The following is a 15,110-nucleotide window of genomic DNA, read 5'->3' as shown; positions in this document are numbered from 1 at the left end:
CAAACCAGCAGCCCTCAGGGAGTCTAACCCTGCTGCTCTAATGTAGTCTGCCAGCAGCTACATGTGAACCGGGTTACTCCAGCAGCGTGGACGACGGAGCCTCTTTCAGGACAACACCTCTGACCAGAAGCAGAAAAGCCAATAAAGCACACTGCATCAGCCGAGCCACAGACACACCCCATTATTCACCTGACCCAAATCATCACCTTCCTGTGCTCCATCTCTCCTACAAAAACAGTCTGCAGAGACAAACTGCGACAGTCAAGGCAGCCAGAACTAGTGCAATGGCGGGGGTTGAGCTTGAGCCCAGCTCTGCTTCCTTCCTGCACTCTACCAGAATCCCATGTGCGACCTACTGAGCTGGGAAGGCCTTTATCATGGGCGCTGCTGTCTCCTGGTGTTCTCCTTCTCCCACGAAGCTTTCCACTGCTCTCTAAGATGTCTGTGAGGTTTGAATAAGTGCATGAGAGAAATGACGCTGAAAGCAATGCGATCATCTTCCTTCCCTGGCTCGCTCATGGCAGAGAGCACAGCCCTGGGAGCAGCCCTGGGGGAGGGGTCTGATCCTCACACTGCTCATCTATGAACTGAGAGACAGTCAGAACATCTTTAACACTCTTTCCAATTTTAAATTCTAGTTTTAACTGGTCTGGTTGTTGTTGCTATTATGGTCTCAGAATAAGTAGCCCTGGCTAGCCTGGGCACTAAGTAGTTAAGACTGGCCTGGAACTCAGAGATCCACCTGCTTCTGATTCCTAAGCTCTGTGTCACCATGCCTGGCTGTTTTTATTTTTAAATTGTACATGAATTTAATCATGAAAGCTCCTCCTGAACTATTTATTTAATACAGACCAAAGGTGACTAGACTAGCCAGGGGCTCTAAGGACCTAAAGTCTTAGCAAAGCTCTAAAGAACAGATCAAAAGCTGTGCCTGGCATTGGAGGGAGGAAGGCAACCTGCTTCTGAGGTGCAGCAGCCTCCTGGCAGACAGTTTCAGAACTGTGAGTTAATCAGGTTTTCTCCGGTAATTAATACAGCAGCATCTGCATACGGGGCGGCCAGAAGGTAGCAGCAGGCTTCCCAGCTGGCTCACATTAACCCTGCCAACTCTGACTGCAGGAAAACTCAAATTGTCCTGAGTGCAAACCAAGGCTTTAATCTCTCTGCCTTTCCTCATGGTGGCGGTTCTTAAATATAGTTTTACCTTTACTGAATTTCCTTCTAAAGTGTTGCAAGCTGGGAGGAAGAAGCGCAAACAAAGGAGTGAGCCATGCTGTGTGTTGTTCTAGACGGTATTCCCCGTCTCTTTCTATATACTGATCTCTATCTGCCTTAGCTCATTGCACTTCATTCTACCAGATAATCTTTGTCCTCATTTATAAATTAGGAAACACTTAAAAAAAAAAAAAAGGTAGCGGAGGCTTCTGTACTTATTTAAGGAACTAAAAGGGCTGTGCAGAGCTATACCTTGGCCATTTCCCAAGCCAGGGCTAAACAAGCAAAATTTGGTAATTACAGGACTTCAGTTTAAAAGAAACTGATACGGCCCCTATGAATGTTGCTCCAGACCATGAGAAGTAGAGCCGAGGGCACGGCATGGTGGCTCACCCTGCAATCTCAGCACTAGGAAAGTGGAGGCTGGACAGTCTCCATCTCGGGCCGTAATGAGAAGCTGTATAAAAACAGGCAGGGGCTGGAGAGATGCTCGGGTGGTCAAACGCACTTACTACCCTCCCAGAGGACATGAGGTCAGGTCCCATCCCTCCGGTAGGACAACTTACAATCTCACAGTCCCTCATGTCACAACACTCACAACAAACAAAGCAGGCAACTCTAGCTCCAGGAGATCTAAGCTTGTTCTTGGCCTCACAGGTACCTGAAACTTACAGCACACACAGAATGTACAGGATGAAACTAAATCCTTGGAGGAGGGGGCAGGGTTCAAGCCGGTCTCACTTTGTAACCCTGGCTGTCCTGAAACCCTGAGACCAGGCTGGCCTCAGACTCACAAAATTCCACTTGCCTCAGTCTTTGAGTGCTAGGATAAAAGACACTTGGTAAATCTTATAAATAAATAAACAAATAAGCAGAATTTCTTTTGACTGGTGCACGCTCAAAAACACTAGTGATTTCTATAGATTTCTGGAATCTCTTTTCTAAAAACAAGCTGCAGATGCTTTTCTAAGAAGTTCTGAATGTTCTTCCCCTCAGCCAGGGTGTGTGTTACTGTCTGGATTTGAAGTATGAATCCTAAAAAGAGAAGTGGCATTTTATGTCACTAGTGCCCTGTTAGGGTATATTGGGTTATATTTGCAGAAATGCCAAATGGGCTGTACCCACACACACCCCTTCCTGCCTGTTTTCTACCCCAATCAATCACATATACTCTGAGTAACAGGGAATATCAGCTCACAGTACTATCTAGAATATATTAACTCCTGTTTTCACCTTTTACACTATTATTGCATCTTACTGGGACCCAGAATAGACTGCCAAAAAATACAGCACTTTGTCATGCTGAATACTTCACTTTAAAGACTGAAAGGCCTCTGAAATAAAGTCCCTCTCCTGATTCTTCTGCCTCCCAGTTTTCTACCCTCCTCCAAAATAATTCATAGAATTCACTGTTTTCTTCCCTAAGGTGGACATGAAAATTGGAAAATCCTCCATCTCAAGCCAGCCATAAAAAATAGAAAATCATTCCTTTTTTCCTTTTCCTGAGCCAGCCCTTCTCAGTGTAGCCCAGGCTGGCCTTGAATTCATGGCCATCTTCCTGCCTCACCCCTGAGTGTTGGGATTACCGATGTGAGCCATCATCCTTCATTTTTCTCTTGACCTCAGCAGTGTCTTGCTGCATGCTAAGAGGAAACAGGGAACTATAAAAACTGAATAAACAGGCCATACTGGGCCTCCCCATTTTGCCTATACTATTTTTTAATTTTTAAAAGATTTATTTATTTTATTTATATGAGTACAGTACACTGTAGTTGTCTTCAGACACACCAGAAGAGGGCATCAGATCCCATTATAGATGGTTGTGAGCCACCATGTGGTTGCTGGGAATTGAACTCAGGACCTCTGGATGAGCAGTCAGTGTTCTGAACTGCTGAGCCATCTCTTCAGCCCTATGTCTATACTAGTACATCATACCCAGCTAGTGTCCTACACAGATGTCCCCTCTTCACCAAACCTGAGCATTACAATCATGTTCCCTAGATTTAGGGCCATCATTTATGAAGCTCTGTGCACATAAAACTCCAATTCAATCCATCACTGTGCCTTGCTCTTGTTAACTTGGTTTTGAAACAGGATATTGGGTTATGACCCTGGAGATGGAGAAGGAAAGATGTCACTGACTGACAAGGCTTCAGAGTCATTCAAATCTTAATTCAGCTGGTGTCCAAGTACACTTCCTCCCCTCAGTTCATTTGTTTGTTTGGCTGGTTGGTTAGTTGGTTGAGACAGGGTCTCATTCCATAGCTTAGGCTGGCCTCCAACTTAACAATCCTCCTGTCTCTACCATCCTACTGTTGGGGCTGTAAGTATATGCCACCACAACCATACTCCACGGTTTTTGCTTTCTTTTGCCTTTCTTTCTTCCTTTCTTCCTTCCTTCCTTCCTTTCTTTCTTTCTTTCTTTCTTTCTTTCTGTTTATTTATCTCATTTTAACTTTATATATATGTGTGTGTGTGTGTGTGTGTGTATAATTAACTAAAAGGAACCATGACAAACATACATTTTCAAAAATGAGTAACGATATTTTATGTTATATTAGCTATATGTCCCAAGAGTAGAGGAAAGGATCAATCCTAAGTTGAAACAGAAATGCTACATAATCTGTCTACTACAAGCTTCAAAGTATTGGAATCTGAAACAAATTCCCAGGAACTCAGAAAAAAAAATTCTAGACAAGAAACATATTATTTTTAGGGAACTCTCTTGAGTATCCACTAAACACAAAAGATTCTGAATGACACAGCAGACACCCGACTTGTAGAAATACATGTTTAGGTAGCCCGTGTTTTAGAATCTTTGGGACCTAGTAGGACAAGGAACTGAGCTGGAAGGAATGGTGTTTGCAAAGGAAAATTTGAAATCAAGCACACAGCCAGTGCTCCCACTAAAAGCCCCAGCCCAGCTGCCGGAGGGTGAATGGCTGAAGTTATCATTCTATGGGAAGACCTCCAAAATCATAGACGTTGTCCTTGATGGGAAGGACAAAGAAGGCCTCTTCAGCAGCTGGTAGGCCAGGGCCTTCTGGAAAGATAAAGACAAGTTCCTTCCTGGGTGAAAGTGCTCCTGGCCCCACCGTAGTGCACAAGGAACAGAAACAGGGGCTTTTATGGATGCAGAAATAGAAGCAATTCCTCGAAGGAAGCCAGGTACATGCTTCACAGAGGCCTTAGAGTCTGCAATTTGTGAGAAAGCATATTAACCCATTAGGAGCAATACAAAGTTGAGAACGTACCAAAAGAACACTGGATCCAGCCTGAAGGAGGAGTCACTAACCAAACAGGATAATGTATGCATAAAATAACAAGAACTGAAAGTTATAACACACCTAAAAGAAAATCCCAAATCCAACCCCACACTGATATAAAGAAAGCAAAGCTCCTCTTCATAGCAGAATAGCGACAAATAAAGACAGAATGATGAGTATGAAAACTACCACTGGGCAGGTGAACACTCTCGGTGTTAGGTCTAGAACAGTGGTTCTCAGACTACCTAATGCTGTGGCCCTTGAATACGGTTCACATTGTAGTGACCCCAACCATAAAATTATTCTGCTACTTCATAACTGTAATCTTTCTACTGTTATGAATCATAATGTAAACACCTGTGCTTTCTGATGGTCTTAGGAGACTCTTGTGAATGGGCCATTTGACCAAAGGGCTTATTGCCTTGAGACAGGCTGGTCTAGAGAAAGGAAGGGTTTTGAGGAACAGGTTTTCAGTGAAATCTACGAACATTCTCACAAAGGATTAATCTAGAGCCAAGGGAGAGATGAAGGTAAGGTGTAGCTGTCCAGAGGGTACTTGCCTAACTAGTGAGTAAGCTTAGCTTCTCCAGAACAGAGACGGCATCCTGTGCTCTGTGAGCTGAACTGTCCAGTCACTTCTCTAATGAGGCAGGGCTGGATGGAGTGAGTCCACACTAACTGCCTGATTTGGAGAGCTACCTGACGGGTGGACGTGTGTCCTCCATGGGGTGAACTGCATACTGGAGTGTTTAGAGATGACACAACCTGCCTGCATCTTGCTCTTAGACGGCTCTGAAAAGATAAGACACAGTATGGGAACATTCGTCAACTGGGAAATGTCAACAACTGGATAACCGTATGAAGCAAATATATGAGTTCTTTTCATGTTCTCAAAGTGTTTATGTGCCTTTCAAATTATTTCAAAATACTTTTTTTTTTAACGTCCCAAAGGACATCTAGTTAAGACAAAGGTCTAGATCTCTGGAAATACGAGATCAAGAGACACACTTTAACTCTACAGGAACAAATCATCAAATATAGTAGCAACAGGATTTGGTATATTTTTAAACAACTTATTATCAGTGGTGGTAACACATGACTTTAAGACATTAGGGAGGGAGAAGAAGGCAGATCTCTGAGTTTGAGGCCAGCCTGGTATACAAAGTGAGTTCCAAGACAGTCAGGCTGTTATAGCAAGAAACCCTGCTCCAACCAACCAACCAACCAACCAACCAACCAACCAATAAACCAAGTTCCTTCCTTGTTCTCACTCCTGCCCTCTTGGGTCTTCCTTTGGTTTACTGCTCCCTCTTGGGGGCAGAGGGTGTCTTCAGGGCAAGTTGTTCAGAATGAAACTTAGACTCTAAATCCATAATACAAGGCAACAGTACTCCAACAGACCTACTTGTAAGTTCATTAGTGAAGAAGCCCACAGAGAAATGACCTTACGGTGCCTGCAAGTGGCCCCTCTGTTCCCGGGGGAGTATAGGCATCCTCCCTCCAACATGTAAGAAGCCAGTGTGTCTAGGTTAAACTAGTAGGAATGTCTATATTTCTCCATGGGACAAGCACCAGGGAGCAGGTCAGCTCTTCTTTGAAGAGAAAGTGAAATCATTTTCTCAAAAGGTTTTGTATGCCAAAAACTAAGGCTGAATTTTCTCCAACCGGCTGCTGTTCTCCACAGTCTTCCTTGTTCTTCCTAACATCACAACATTAAAGCCAAAGTATATTTTACAGGATATTCCTAAAGAGGAAGCTCAGAAAAATCCAGCTATAGCCTCTCTAATCTGAATAGAAAGAGTTTTCATAAAAACAAGTCTTGTAACCTAGCTGCATCTGGGCTTTGCAAAGTCGGGGGTGGGGATAGGGAGACAGAGGGAAAGAGAGAAGATGAGAGAAAAAGAGAGGAGAGGGATGGGAGTATCTTGGGAAATTCTCTCCTTACCCTCTGGACTGGATAAAAGCCACCAAAGTAGAGTCAATCTGACGTAAGTAAGGCATTAAAGCTCTTAATCTGATTAATCTAAATTTAGATACTTCACATCCATCCAAGTAAAGAGATAAAAGGCACTTTTTAAAAAGAAATGTATTGTAAAATCAAAGGCTTTTATGAATACATAACCAGGACATTATTCTTCAGAACAATTCTGATGCATCAATTAGCTAGACATGTGAAAAGCAAGACAGTTCTTGCATCCCACTTCCATCTTCCTCTCCAGAGAACAGCGCCCCAGGGAACAGAAGCACAGCTCCAAAATGAGCCTGGTCCAAAGATTCCCACAGCCACGTGTCTCAGTGCGGGAGAATACACTCAAACCATTCACATTACTCAAGAGGAGGCAGAAAGTGTAAGATCGGCCCTTCAGATGAGGAGAGGGGATGCCAACGGTTCCCCACGCTGTAGCTGACTTTGCTTCAGTGTTTTGATCTAAAGTTGAGAAGAACATCATACATAAGGTGACTTCCACAAAAACCAGTTTTAATACAGTGCAAAATAACAGTACAACCACTGCTAGGTCTCTGTCAGGTCTCAATCTCCAAGAGCCCAAGACCACCAAAGAACTGAGTCTTCAAGCCCAGAAAGGGCCTGTACTAAGCCTAGGCATCCCCGCAAGGGACTTCAGCCAGTTCCAGGAGATGAGAAAGACACTTTCCCCACGCACAGTACTGACTCCCTGTACCAGAGAAAACAAAACCCACTCTCCTAACTGCTATTTCCCCACATGCAGGGTAAATTCACATTAGGTCTTGTAACCCTTATGGGAGGAGAACCCACATTTCTAAAGAAGCCTCACATCCTTCTCAGAAAGGTAGAGTGGGAGGCTCACTAATGGTAATGGGATGGGATGCATTCTGCACTGGACCACACAAACACACCAGTCATTACCCACAGTGTCAGAGTACCTCAACTCTTTCAAAGTGACCCTGGCCCTGCAATCAGGTAAGCTCTCTCTACTACTGAGCCAACCTCCATCTCTCAACTCTTTATCAATGTCATATTGTGTGTCTGGAATGACTAATCTCAGGCCCCTGGGTAGAATGGATTCCATAAAGGGCTACTGAGTGCATGGACATTAAGAACCTACTTCTTGTGCACTGAGGGCACTCTGGTCTAGTTGGTATTGCATGAAAATCATTCTTTGAGACATGAAAACAATTATTTTGCATAGGGCATGGACTCTAACCTCAGCCCAGCCTGACACTGCGGTTCACGTCTATAGTCCCAGCCACTCAGAAGACTGAAGTAGCAGGGCATGCAAGCTTAGTTTAAGACCACCCCAGCATGCAACAGAATGAGAATCCACCTCGGGTAAACAAACAAACAAACAAACAACAAGGAACACTTGGGACATTCTCTGTAAATAGGGCCTGGTGGGTCTGCTCCAGTAGCTGCTGCAGCCAGCAGGCAAGCTCGCCCTCTCCCCTGCTGCCACAGCCGAGGAAGTGGAAGCAAAGGAAACAGGAGGCCTGGTGATGACAAGGTGCTGTCCAGGTTTTTGAATAAAGCTCTTTTGCTACCATGTTCAATAAAAAGTTGAAGTTGTTAAAAAAAAAAAGGGGGGGCTGGTGAGATGGCTCAGCAGGTTAAGAGCACTGACTGCTCTTCCAAAGGTCCTGAGTTCAAATCCCAGCAACCACATGGTGGCTCACAACCATCCTAACAAGATCTGATGCCCTCTTCTGGAGTGTCTGAAGACAGCTACAGTGTACTTGCATATAATAATAAATAAATCTTAAAAAAAAAAAAAAAAAAAAAAAAAAAAAAAAAAGGAAGGAAGGGGGCCTCAAGCATAACTATCTATCAAAAGCACACAGGATCCAAATAGTAAAATATGGATGATTTTACAAAACTCCAAATCTCCAAGTGTGTGGAAATATTCTTCTGAAATGAAAATTAAATTGCATTTGATTTCATAGCATCATTCTAGCATCTTCCAGAAATGTAAATAATTTAATAGGTATTGCCCATTATATACAAAGCAATCCCATAAGTACTACTGGACCAGGACACAGACACAAAAACAGTGTTTCTCTTTAGACACTCACAATCTAGTCAGCAGAGGAAGATCGACATTCTTATAGCTATGGGGGGCGGGGCGGGGGGGGAGAACTACAACCAGGGTCTGTAGGAATTAAGCAGTGAGCACAATGTGAAATTTCTATTTTCCTTTACTTCAATAACATGTTTTGAGGGTTTATTTTTAAGAGACAGCTACGTTGTTTTTATAGTGCTAAGGCTCAGTCCTGGGGCCCTGCACATACTAAGCAAGTGTCTACTGCTGCATAACATTCTCAACCGAAAAAAATCGGTCAAAGTCCATTTACCATGTTCTCTTACTCTACTGAAACAGAATATGGGAGTGAGGGAGTTCACAAGCAAAAAATAAGCACACTGGATTTTTATTTAACTACATGGATTCTTTTTAAAGATTTTATTTAATTTTAATTTCTATATATGAGTGTATGTATACATGTATATGTATACCATTTGCGTGCAGTACTTGAGGAGGGCAGAAGACAGCATCAGATGCCATGGAACTGGAGTAACAGAAGATTATGAGCCATCATGGTATGGGTGCTAGGAATCAGACCTGGGTACTCTGGAAGAGCAGCCAGTGCTCTTAACTGCTGAGCCATCTCTCCATCCCTGAATACACAGTTTCTTTACAAAGTACTTGCAGATGCTGGGCATGATTGCACCTATGAACTCTTAACAATATGGGTGCCTGTATGAGACCTGCACAAGACCACACCAGTCAACATATCAACATGGGAAAAGGTTTACAAGACCCCAGCCTCACTGCTAAGAGAAAGTCAGTTTCTTCAGAGACAAGCAGGATGGGTTGCCCAAGCCTTGGTGGTCAGCCCTAAACCCATGAACATACATGCAACACCAATTGGCTACAAATGGTAGCATTTGTGTGAGGGGTGTGGAGGGGTGTGTGTATAGTGCCTAGAAGAAAAGATAGCAACCTTAGAAAGCAATTTATTATATTTCTTTGTATACCATTTGCCATAATACATAATGCCATTTTTTTTTTTTTTGGTTTTTTTGGATTTGGTTGTTTTGAGATAGGGTTTCTCTGTATAGCCCTGGCTGTCCTGGAACTCACTCTGTAGACCAGGCTGGCCTCGAACTCAGAAATTCGCCTGCCTCTGCCTCCCAGAGTGCTGGGATTAAAGGTGTGCGCCACCACTGCCCGGCTGGTCCATGGATTTTTAGCAATAGTGTATCCAGCATAATCTTAGAAGATTAAAAAATAAATAAACAATAATGCTGTGCACGTCAAGTCTATGGTCTCAGCACTCAGGAGACCTGAGGAGGCTGTGCCGCATCTTCTTCACTGAATAAGGTAAAGCATGGCTCCACATTAGGACTCACTTGTAACCATGTCTGTGAAGAGTGTATTTGCATTCCCAAGCCAGGTCAGAAAGCACAAACAGCCACAGAAGCAGAACTGGGCTGAGGCCTGGAGACTTGGGCCCACCTGAAGGCTCCAGCACGGCGCTGTGTCGTCCCATGTTGCACCCTCTGCCTTACTCTCTCCCCATCCCTCCAAGCATATGCTCCCGCTTGCTAATCCAATGTTGATCACCTCCCACCACAGGCTAGAGCCACATCTATTAATATCTATACTCAAGCTATACTGTCCACTTCCTCTAAGTGTCACAACTTTGTAAGGTGAGCATTATGACTACCACATCATACAGTAAGAAGTGATCCTTTTTTGTTTGTTGTTTTGACTTTTGAGACTAGCCTGGAACTCTATATACAGCTCAGACTTATCTTCAACTCAAGATCCTCCTGCCTCAGCCTCCTGGAGTACTACGGTCACAGGCACAGTGCCATTGCAGATTAACCTTTGATACAGATTGCCAGGACATCGATTTCAGTATTAGTGCCTTGCTTCTAAAATTCCAAAAACCCATCTATACAAAACAGTAACCAAAAGAGGCCACAGAATACTGAGAATTTATTGGAATAACAAGAAGCAACCAGCTATAAAAATCTTAGGATTAAAGTTTATTTTAAAAAGTCCTATAATCAAGCAGATGTGGTGGCACACACCTTTAGTTCCAGCACTTGGGAGGCACAGGCAGGTGGATCTCTGTGAGTTCCAGGCTAGCCTGGTGTACAGAGACACCAGGTTAGAGACCAGCCCGAGCTACATTTTGAAACTCCACTGAATGGAAATGAAGAGGGAGAAGAAAGAGAAAGAGGGAAGGACTGACATCCACTCACCCGATGAAAGGCCAGTTCCTTGACCTTGAACGCCCGCCCATCTGGAGCACACTGGGCAGCACATCCCAGGCACTCACACACCTGCTTAATAACGACTACCGCAGGGCTAGCAATGAATGCAGAGGCAGAAGGATCACTCAACAGAAGAACTTAAGACCAGCCCAGATGACACAGTGAGACCGTATCAAAAGCCAAAGGCAGCTCCTCACTAGCACCTGTACATGGCTGCACTAAACCTGTACAATATTCACTCCAGCAATCCTAGAGGTAAGGACGATTATAACCTCCATCTCCAGATGAGGAAGCTGTGACACAACAGAGTTATGATCAGTTAAGACCAAAGGGAGGCAACACAAGCAACAGCGTTCCTACCAGACGTATATGAGTCACCACAACGTCTTAAAATGGAGAAGATGAAGACAAACTGAAATAGCCAGGACCTCCGCTGGATCATAAAGTAAGACGAATACTTTTCCTTCTTTTATTTTGTAATACTCTACCCTGCCTCTCCTAAAAGGGTTCAAAGCCTTTATTTCATTGCTTCTGAATGCTCTAGCAGGAGAAGAAAAAAAAACAAATAATAAAACAAAAAACCACAACAGTCTAAGGGGTTTTTCCCCCACAGTTATATAAAATGACTTGGACAACAAAGGGAGAACCGAATCAATGAATCTTCTTTTATATTTCAGTTTTCTTTGTACAAGCAAAACTCCTCTAAAAAACAACATTTTAGGAGTTCTACTTAATCTATACCACTACCATCACCACTACTACATAGCCCAGGCTGACCAGGAACACGCGATCCACGCACCTCTGCCTCTGACTTGAGTGAATATAAACCTATCAAAATAAGAAAGAGGTTTGGTGTTCTTCCCAGGTCTCTGTGGTTGAAAGTGAAATTTTTAAAAATGGCATTATGTAGCTGGGCGGTGGTGGTGCACGCCTGTAATCCCAGCACTCTGGGAGACAGAGGCAAGTGGATTTCTGAGTTCGGAGCCAGCCTGGTCTACAGAGTGAGTTCCAGGACAGCCAGGGCTATACAGAGAAACCCTGTCTCGAAAAAACCAAATCCACCCCCCCCAAAATGGCATTATGTATTATGACAAATGGTATACAAAGAAATATAATAAATTGCTTTCTAAGGCTGCCATCTTTGTAATCCAGCATCTTCAAATTATAGTTAGTCTCTGATTTTCAGTTGTTCAAATACTACACTGCATTAAGCAGAGGAGGGATTGTTAGGTTAAGAACTGAGTACCCCTTTCTGTCACATCCTGAGTCCCTATTAATCAGAAACCAACACTCACAAAAGAAAGTTGAGACCACCCCCAAGTGACTTTGACCTTACCAAAAAAGCTCCAGCCAGCACAAAGAGCTAATTGTCCTTTAAGGGCTGTTCTACTTTCTAACACCTTTGCTGAAATAACCAGGACAACGGCATCTTTCAACTAGACACAGAAAGAGATACTTTAAAAAAAAAAAACTCTAGTGCAGCCCCAGCCCCAAACATAAAACCCTCCATGATGACTGGAAACCCTGGTGTGGAACTAAATCAATGTTTCCTATCCTCTCATCTGTGTCCTCCTGGGAATTTATAGAGATGGGCACATTCCAAAGGGTGAAGAAAGTTTAAATATGCAAAAATTAGATCACGATGCAGTCAACCAGAAAAGCCAATTAAGCAAAATACAAAGGTGTTTTTGTATGTCTTAGGTTTGCCTTTAAAGAAAACAAGAGCCAACCAAGATGTTTAAGTTATGAAAATCTCCATCTCTCTAAATTAAATCTATTCTGAGTTGTTGTTTTTTTTTGGTTGGTTTTTTTGTTTGTTTGGTTTTTTTGTTTGTTGGTTTGGTTTTCTTAAGTGTAACTCTGAAACAGTCATTTTAAATGGCAGAAACAGAGAACTTTTAAGTCAAAGCTTCTTCCAATGGAAGAAGTTGCTGTCAGACATACATCTGGGTCCATCTAAAGGTATGAGCTGCCTCACTCAGCTGCTCTCTAATGGCCTCACAGGTCAGTTGCCCCAGCTCACCTCTAGAGAGCAAGTCCCTGGAAGTGTCAAAAGCACAACTTCAGAAAAGTAGTTATCACCCTAGTGGTTTTTATCTCCTTAAGTAAAATAAGATCTTTTAGTGGCAAGCACCTGTAATCCGAGCACTCAGGAAGCAAAACCAGGCAGATCTCTGAGTTGGAGGCCAGCCTGGTCTACAGAACTAGTTCTAGGAGAGCCAGGGCTACACAGAAAAACCCTGTCTCCAAAAATAAAATAAAAATAAAAACTATGTGTGGAGGTCAGCAGACAACTTTCAAGAGTAGGTTCTCCCCAGATCAATTCAGGGCATCAAGCCTGGCAGCAGGTCCATGTAACAGCTAAGCTCTCCTGCTTACCCAAAACAAGGGCTCTTTAAATTGCTATCCTGAGCAACAGAACTATCAGGACTTACCAGCATGTCTTTAAACCTGCCCTCTGTAGTCTCAAAGTTAAGATATTAAGCATGCAACAAGGATTATAAGGTCCAACACACAAGTTAACCTTAAGTGATAATATACCTGTATCAGATTCCAATATCTTTGCTAAATTAGACTCTTTGGATCCACCTACTTACGGTCACACATGAGACAGAATCCATGAGACAGAGCCTGGGTCGTGGCATTTTTAATACACTCCTGAGGTTATTGTAATCTACACTGCAGCTTGAGAAACATTAAATAACCAAGGACATACTGCTGTTAGGTCATCTCCCATACACCTATCCACATGGAATGGCTTCTCCCATCAACTTTGCAAGGAAAGAGTGGTAAAAGTTAAACCCTCTAGTTTCCCACGAATTGCAGTTTAAAAGTAATCAAATACTTAAAGTTATCTGGGGCCTCTGACACATCCCAGGGTAGGTGAGGCAAGTTCTTCAAGGGCTCAGGCCTGCCCCACTCCACCTCCAACAACAACAACAAAACAAACTCCTTCACCATAAGTATAAAGTATCTGACCAATTAATTTCTGACACCCACTAGATATCTTTTTCTTTGGCAACTCCAAATCCTATTTAGAGGACATCTTTGCAGGGACATCTTGACCGGATTGCAAGCACTTTACACACCCAAAGCCCCCGCGCTCACACACACACACACACACACACCGGACTGCAAGCACTTTACACACCCAAACCCCCGCGCTCACTCTCACACACACACACACACACACACACACACACACACACACCAGTGCAGTCCGAAGGCTCCCAGACTCCAGGAACATTCAGTTTAACTGGGAGGGCTCGGTCCCCAAACTAAGCACCCCGATTCAAAGCAACTTTCCCACCCTCCGCTTAACCTTTTCGGATTCTGCCTCCCGGTCGTGTGCCCTTGCTACCTCTCCCCGAGGGTGTCCTCCCACCTCATCTCAGATCCCCGAGGCCAAGGCCCCGCGCCGCCCCGCGGCCCTCTCCCACTGGCCGCCCTCTGGAGTTGTTTTGCTGACGGAGATGCCACCCTCCAATTATCCTCTTTCCTTCGGGCCTGTCCTTACCCGGGGACAGCGGGGCTTCGGCGACGTCGCCGGCAGGGCCAAGCTCGGCCCCGCCGCCGCCCGCGGGGGAGGAGGGACAACTGTGGCTGTGGGAGCACTTGATGTCGCGGAAGAACTTCTGGGTCTCGCGCAGGTTCTGCCGCAGCCGTCCCAGGTAGCGGCGGTAGCGGCCGAAGCCCCGGCACAGCTCTCGGATCATTCCGCCGCCTCCCGGGCCGGGGCCCGACACGGACTCGCCGGCCCACGACTGCCCGTCGGCCTCCATCGCTCAGCCCGCTGTCTTCGCGGCTGGCTGCGCCGCTGGCCCGGCCCCCTCCTCCCGCCCTCTAGCGCTCAGAGAAGGCGGAATCCGCCTCTCGACGCCCCTACGGGCGCTCCGCGCGGCTTCCAGCCTTCGTCACTGCCGCAGCAGAGCAGCCAGAGAGCTCCGCTCCGGCCAGAACCTTTCTCTGCTCCCCTGCGGAGCGGAGCGAGGGAAGAGCTGACAGCGGCACCGTCGCTGCGCGGGCTCCTGGGACTTGTAGTCTAGGCTGGGTGGAATGCCACAACGCCCACGGGGAAGCGCCGGAGCGGGTGGACCCGACTCCCGTGATTACACTCTCCCCGTTTAAAATGTGTTGTTTACACTCTCCTCGTTTAAAATGTGTTCTTGTTCTGTACACGAATTCCTAAAGAAAGCCAAAGAATATGAACGCCGGCAGAAATGGGGTACCTCAAATCTCGGAGAATGATTTTAATAGTAGAAGGAGGAAATAAAGCCGAGGCCGGAATATCACTGTGGTTACCCCAAATGGACACAACAGATAATAGAGAATTGGTTGAAAATACCCTGAGAATAGTGAAAACTCTCCTGCTT

General features: G+C 44.8%; 1 protein-coding gene across 2 annotated transcripts in view; it reads right to left on the bottom strand.

Moving 5' to 3' along the window:
• The window catches only part of Dstyk (dual serine/threonine and tyrosine protein kinase), a 46,743-nt gene extending 32,046 nt beyond the window's left edge, over positions 1-14,697 (bottom strand). The window contains exons 1-2 of one of the 2 annotated variants that reach the window (XM_052200039.1): positions 14,255-14,697; positions 5,181-5,273 (exon numbers count right to left, since the gene is read on the bottom strand). In XM_052200039.1, the coding sequence (XP_052055999.1) occupies positions 5,181-5,273; positions 14,255-14,519 (358 nt within the window). In that variant the 5' untranslated portion in view covers positions 14,520-14,697. The remainder of the gene's footprint in view (positions 1-5,180; positions 5,274-14,254) is intronic. The other variant, XM_052200040.1, reaches the window with a different exon arrangement.
• Between the last annotated feature and the right edge of the window lie 413 nt (positions 14,698-15,110).

The sequence above is a fragment of the Apodemus sylvaticus genome, chromosome 12, assembly GCF_947179515.1.
Source record: "Apodemus sylvaticus chromosome 12, mApoSyl1.1, whole genome shotgun sequence".
Lineage (NCBI taxonomy): Eukaryota > Metazoa > Chordata > Mammalia > Rodentia > Muridae > Apodemus > Apodemus sylvaticus.
The sequence above is the reverse complement of the archived record's forward strand: the minus strand, read 5'-3'. Positions and strand labels throughout refer to the sequence as shown.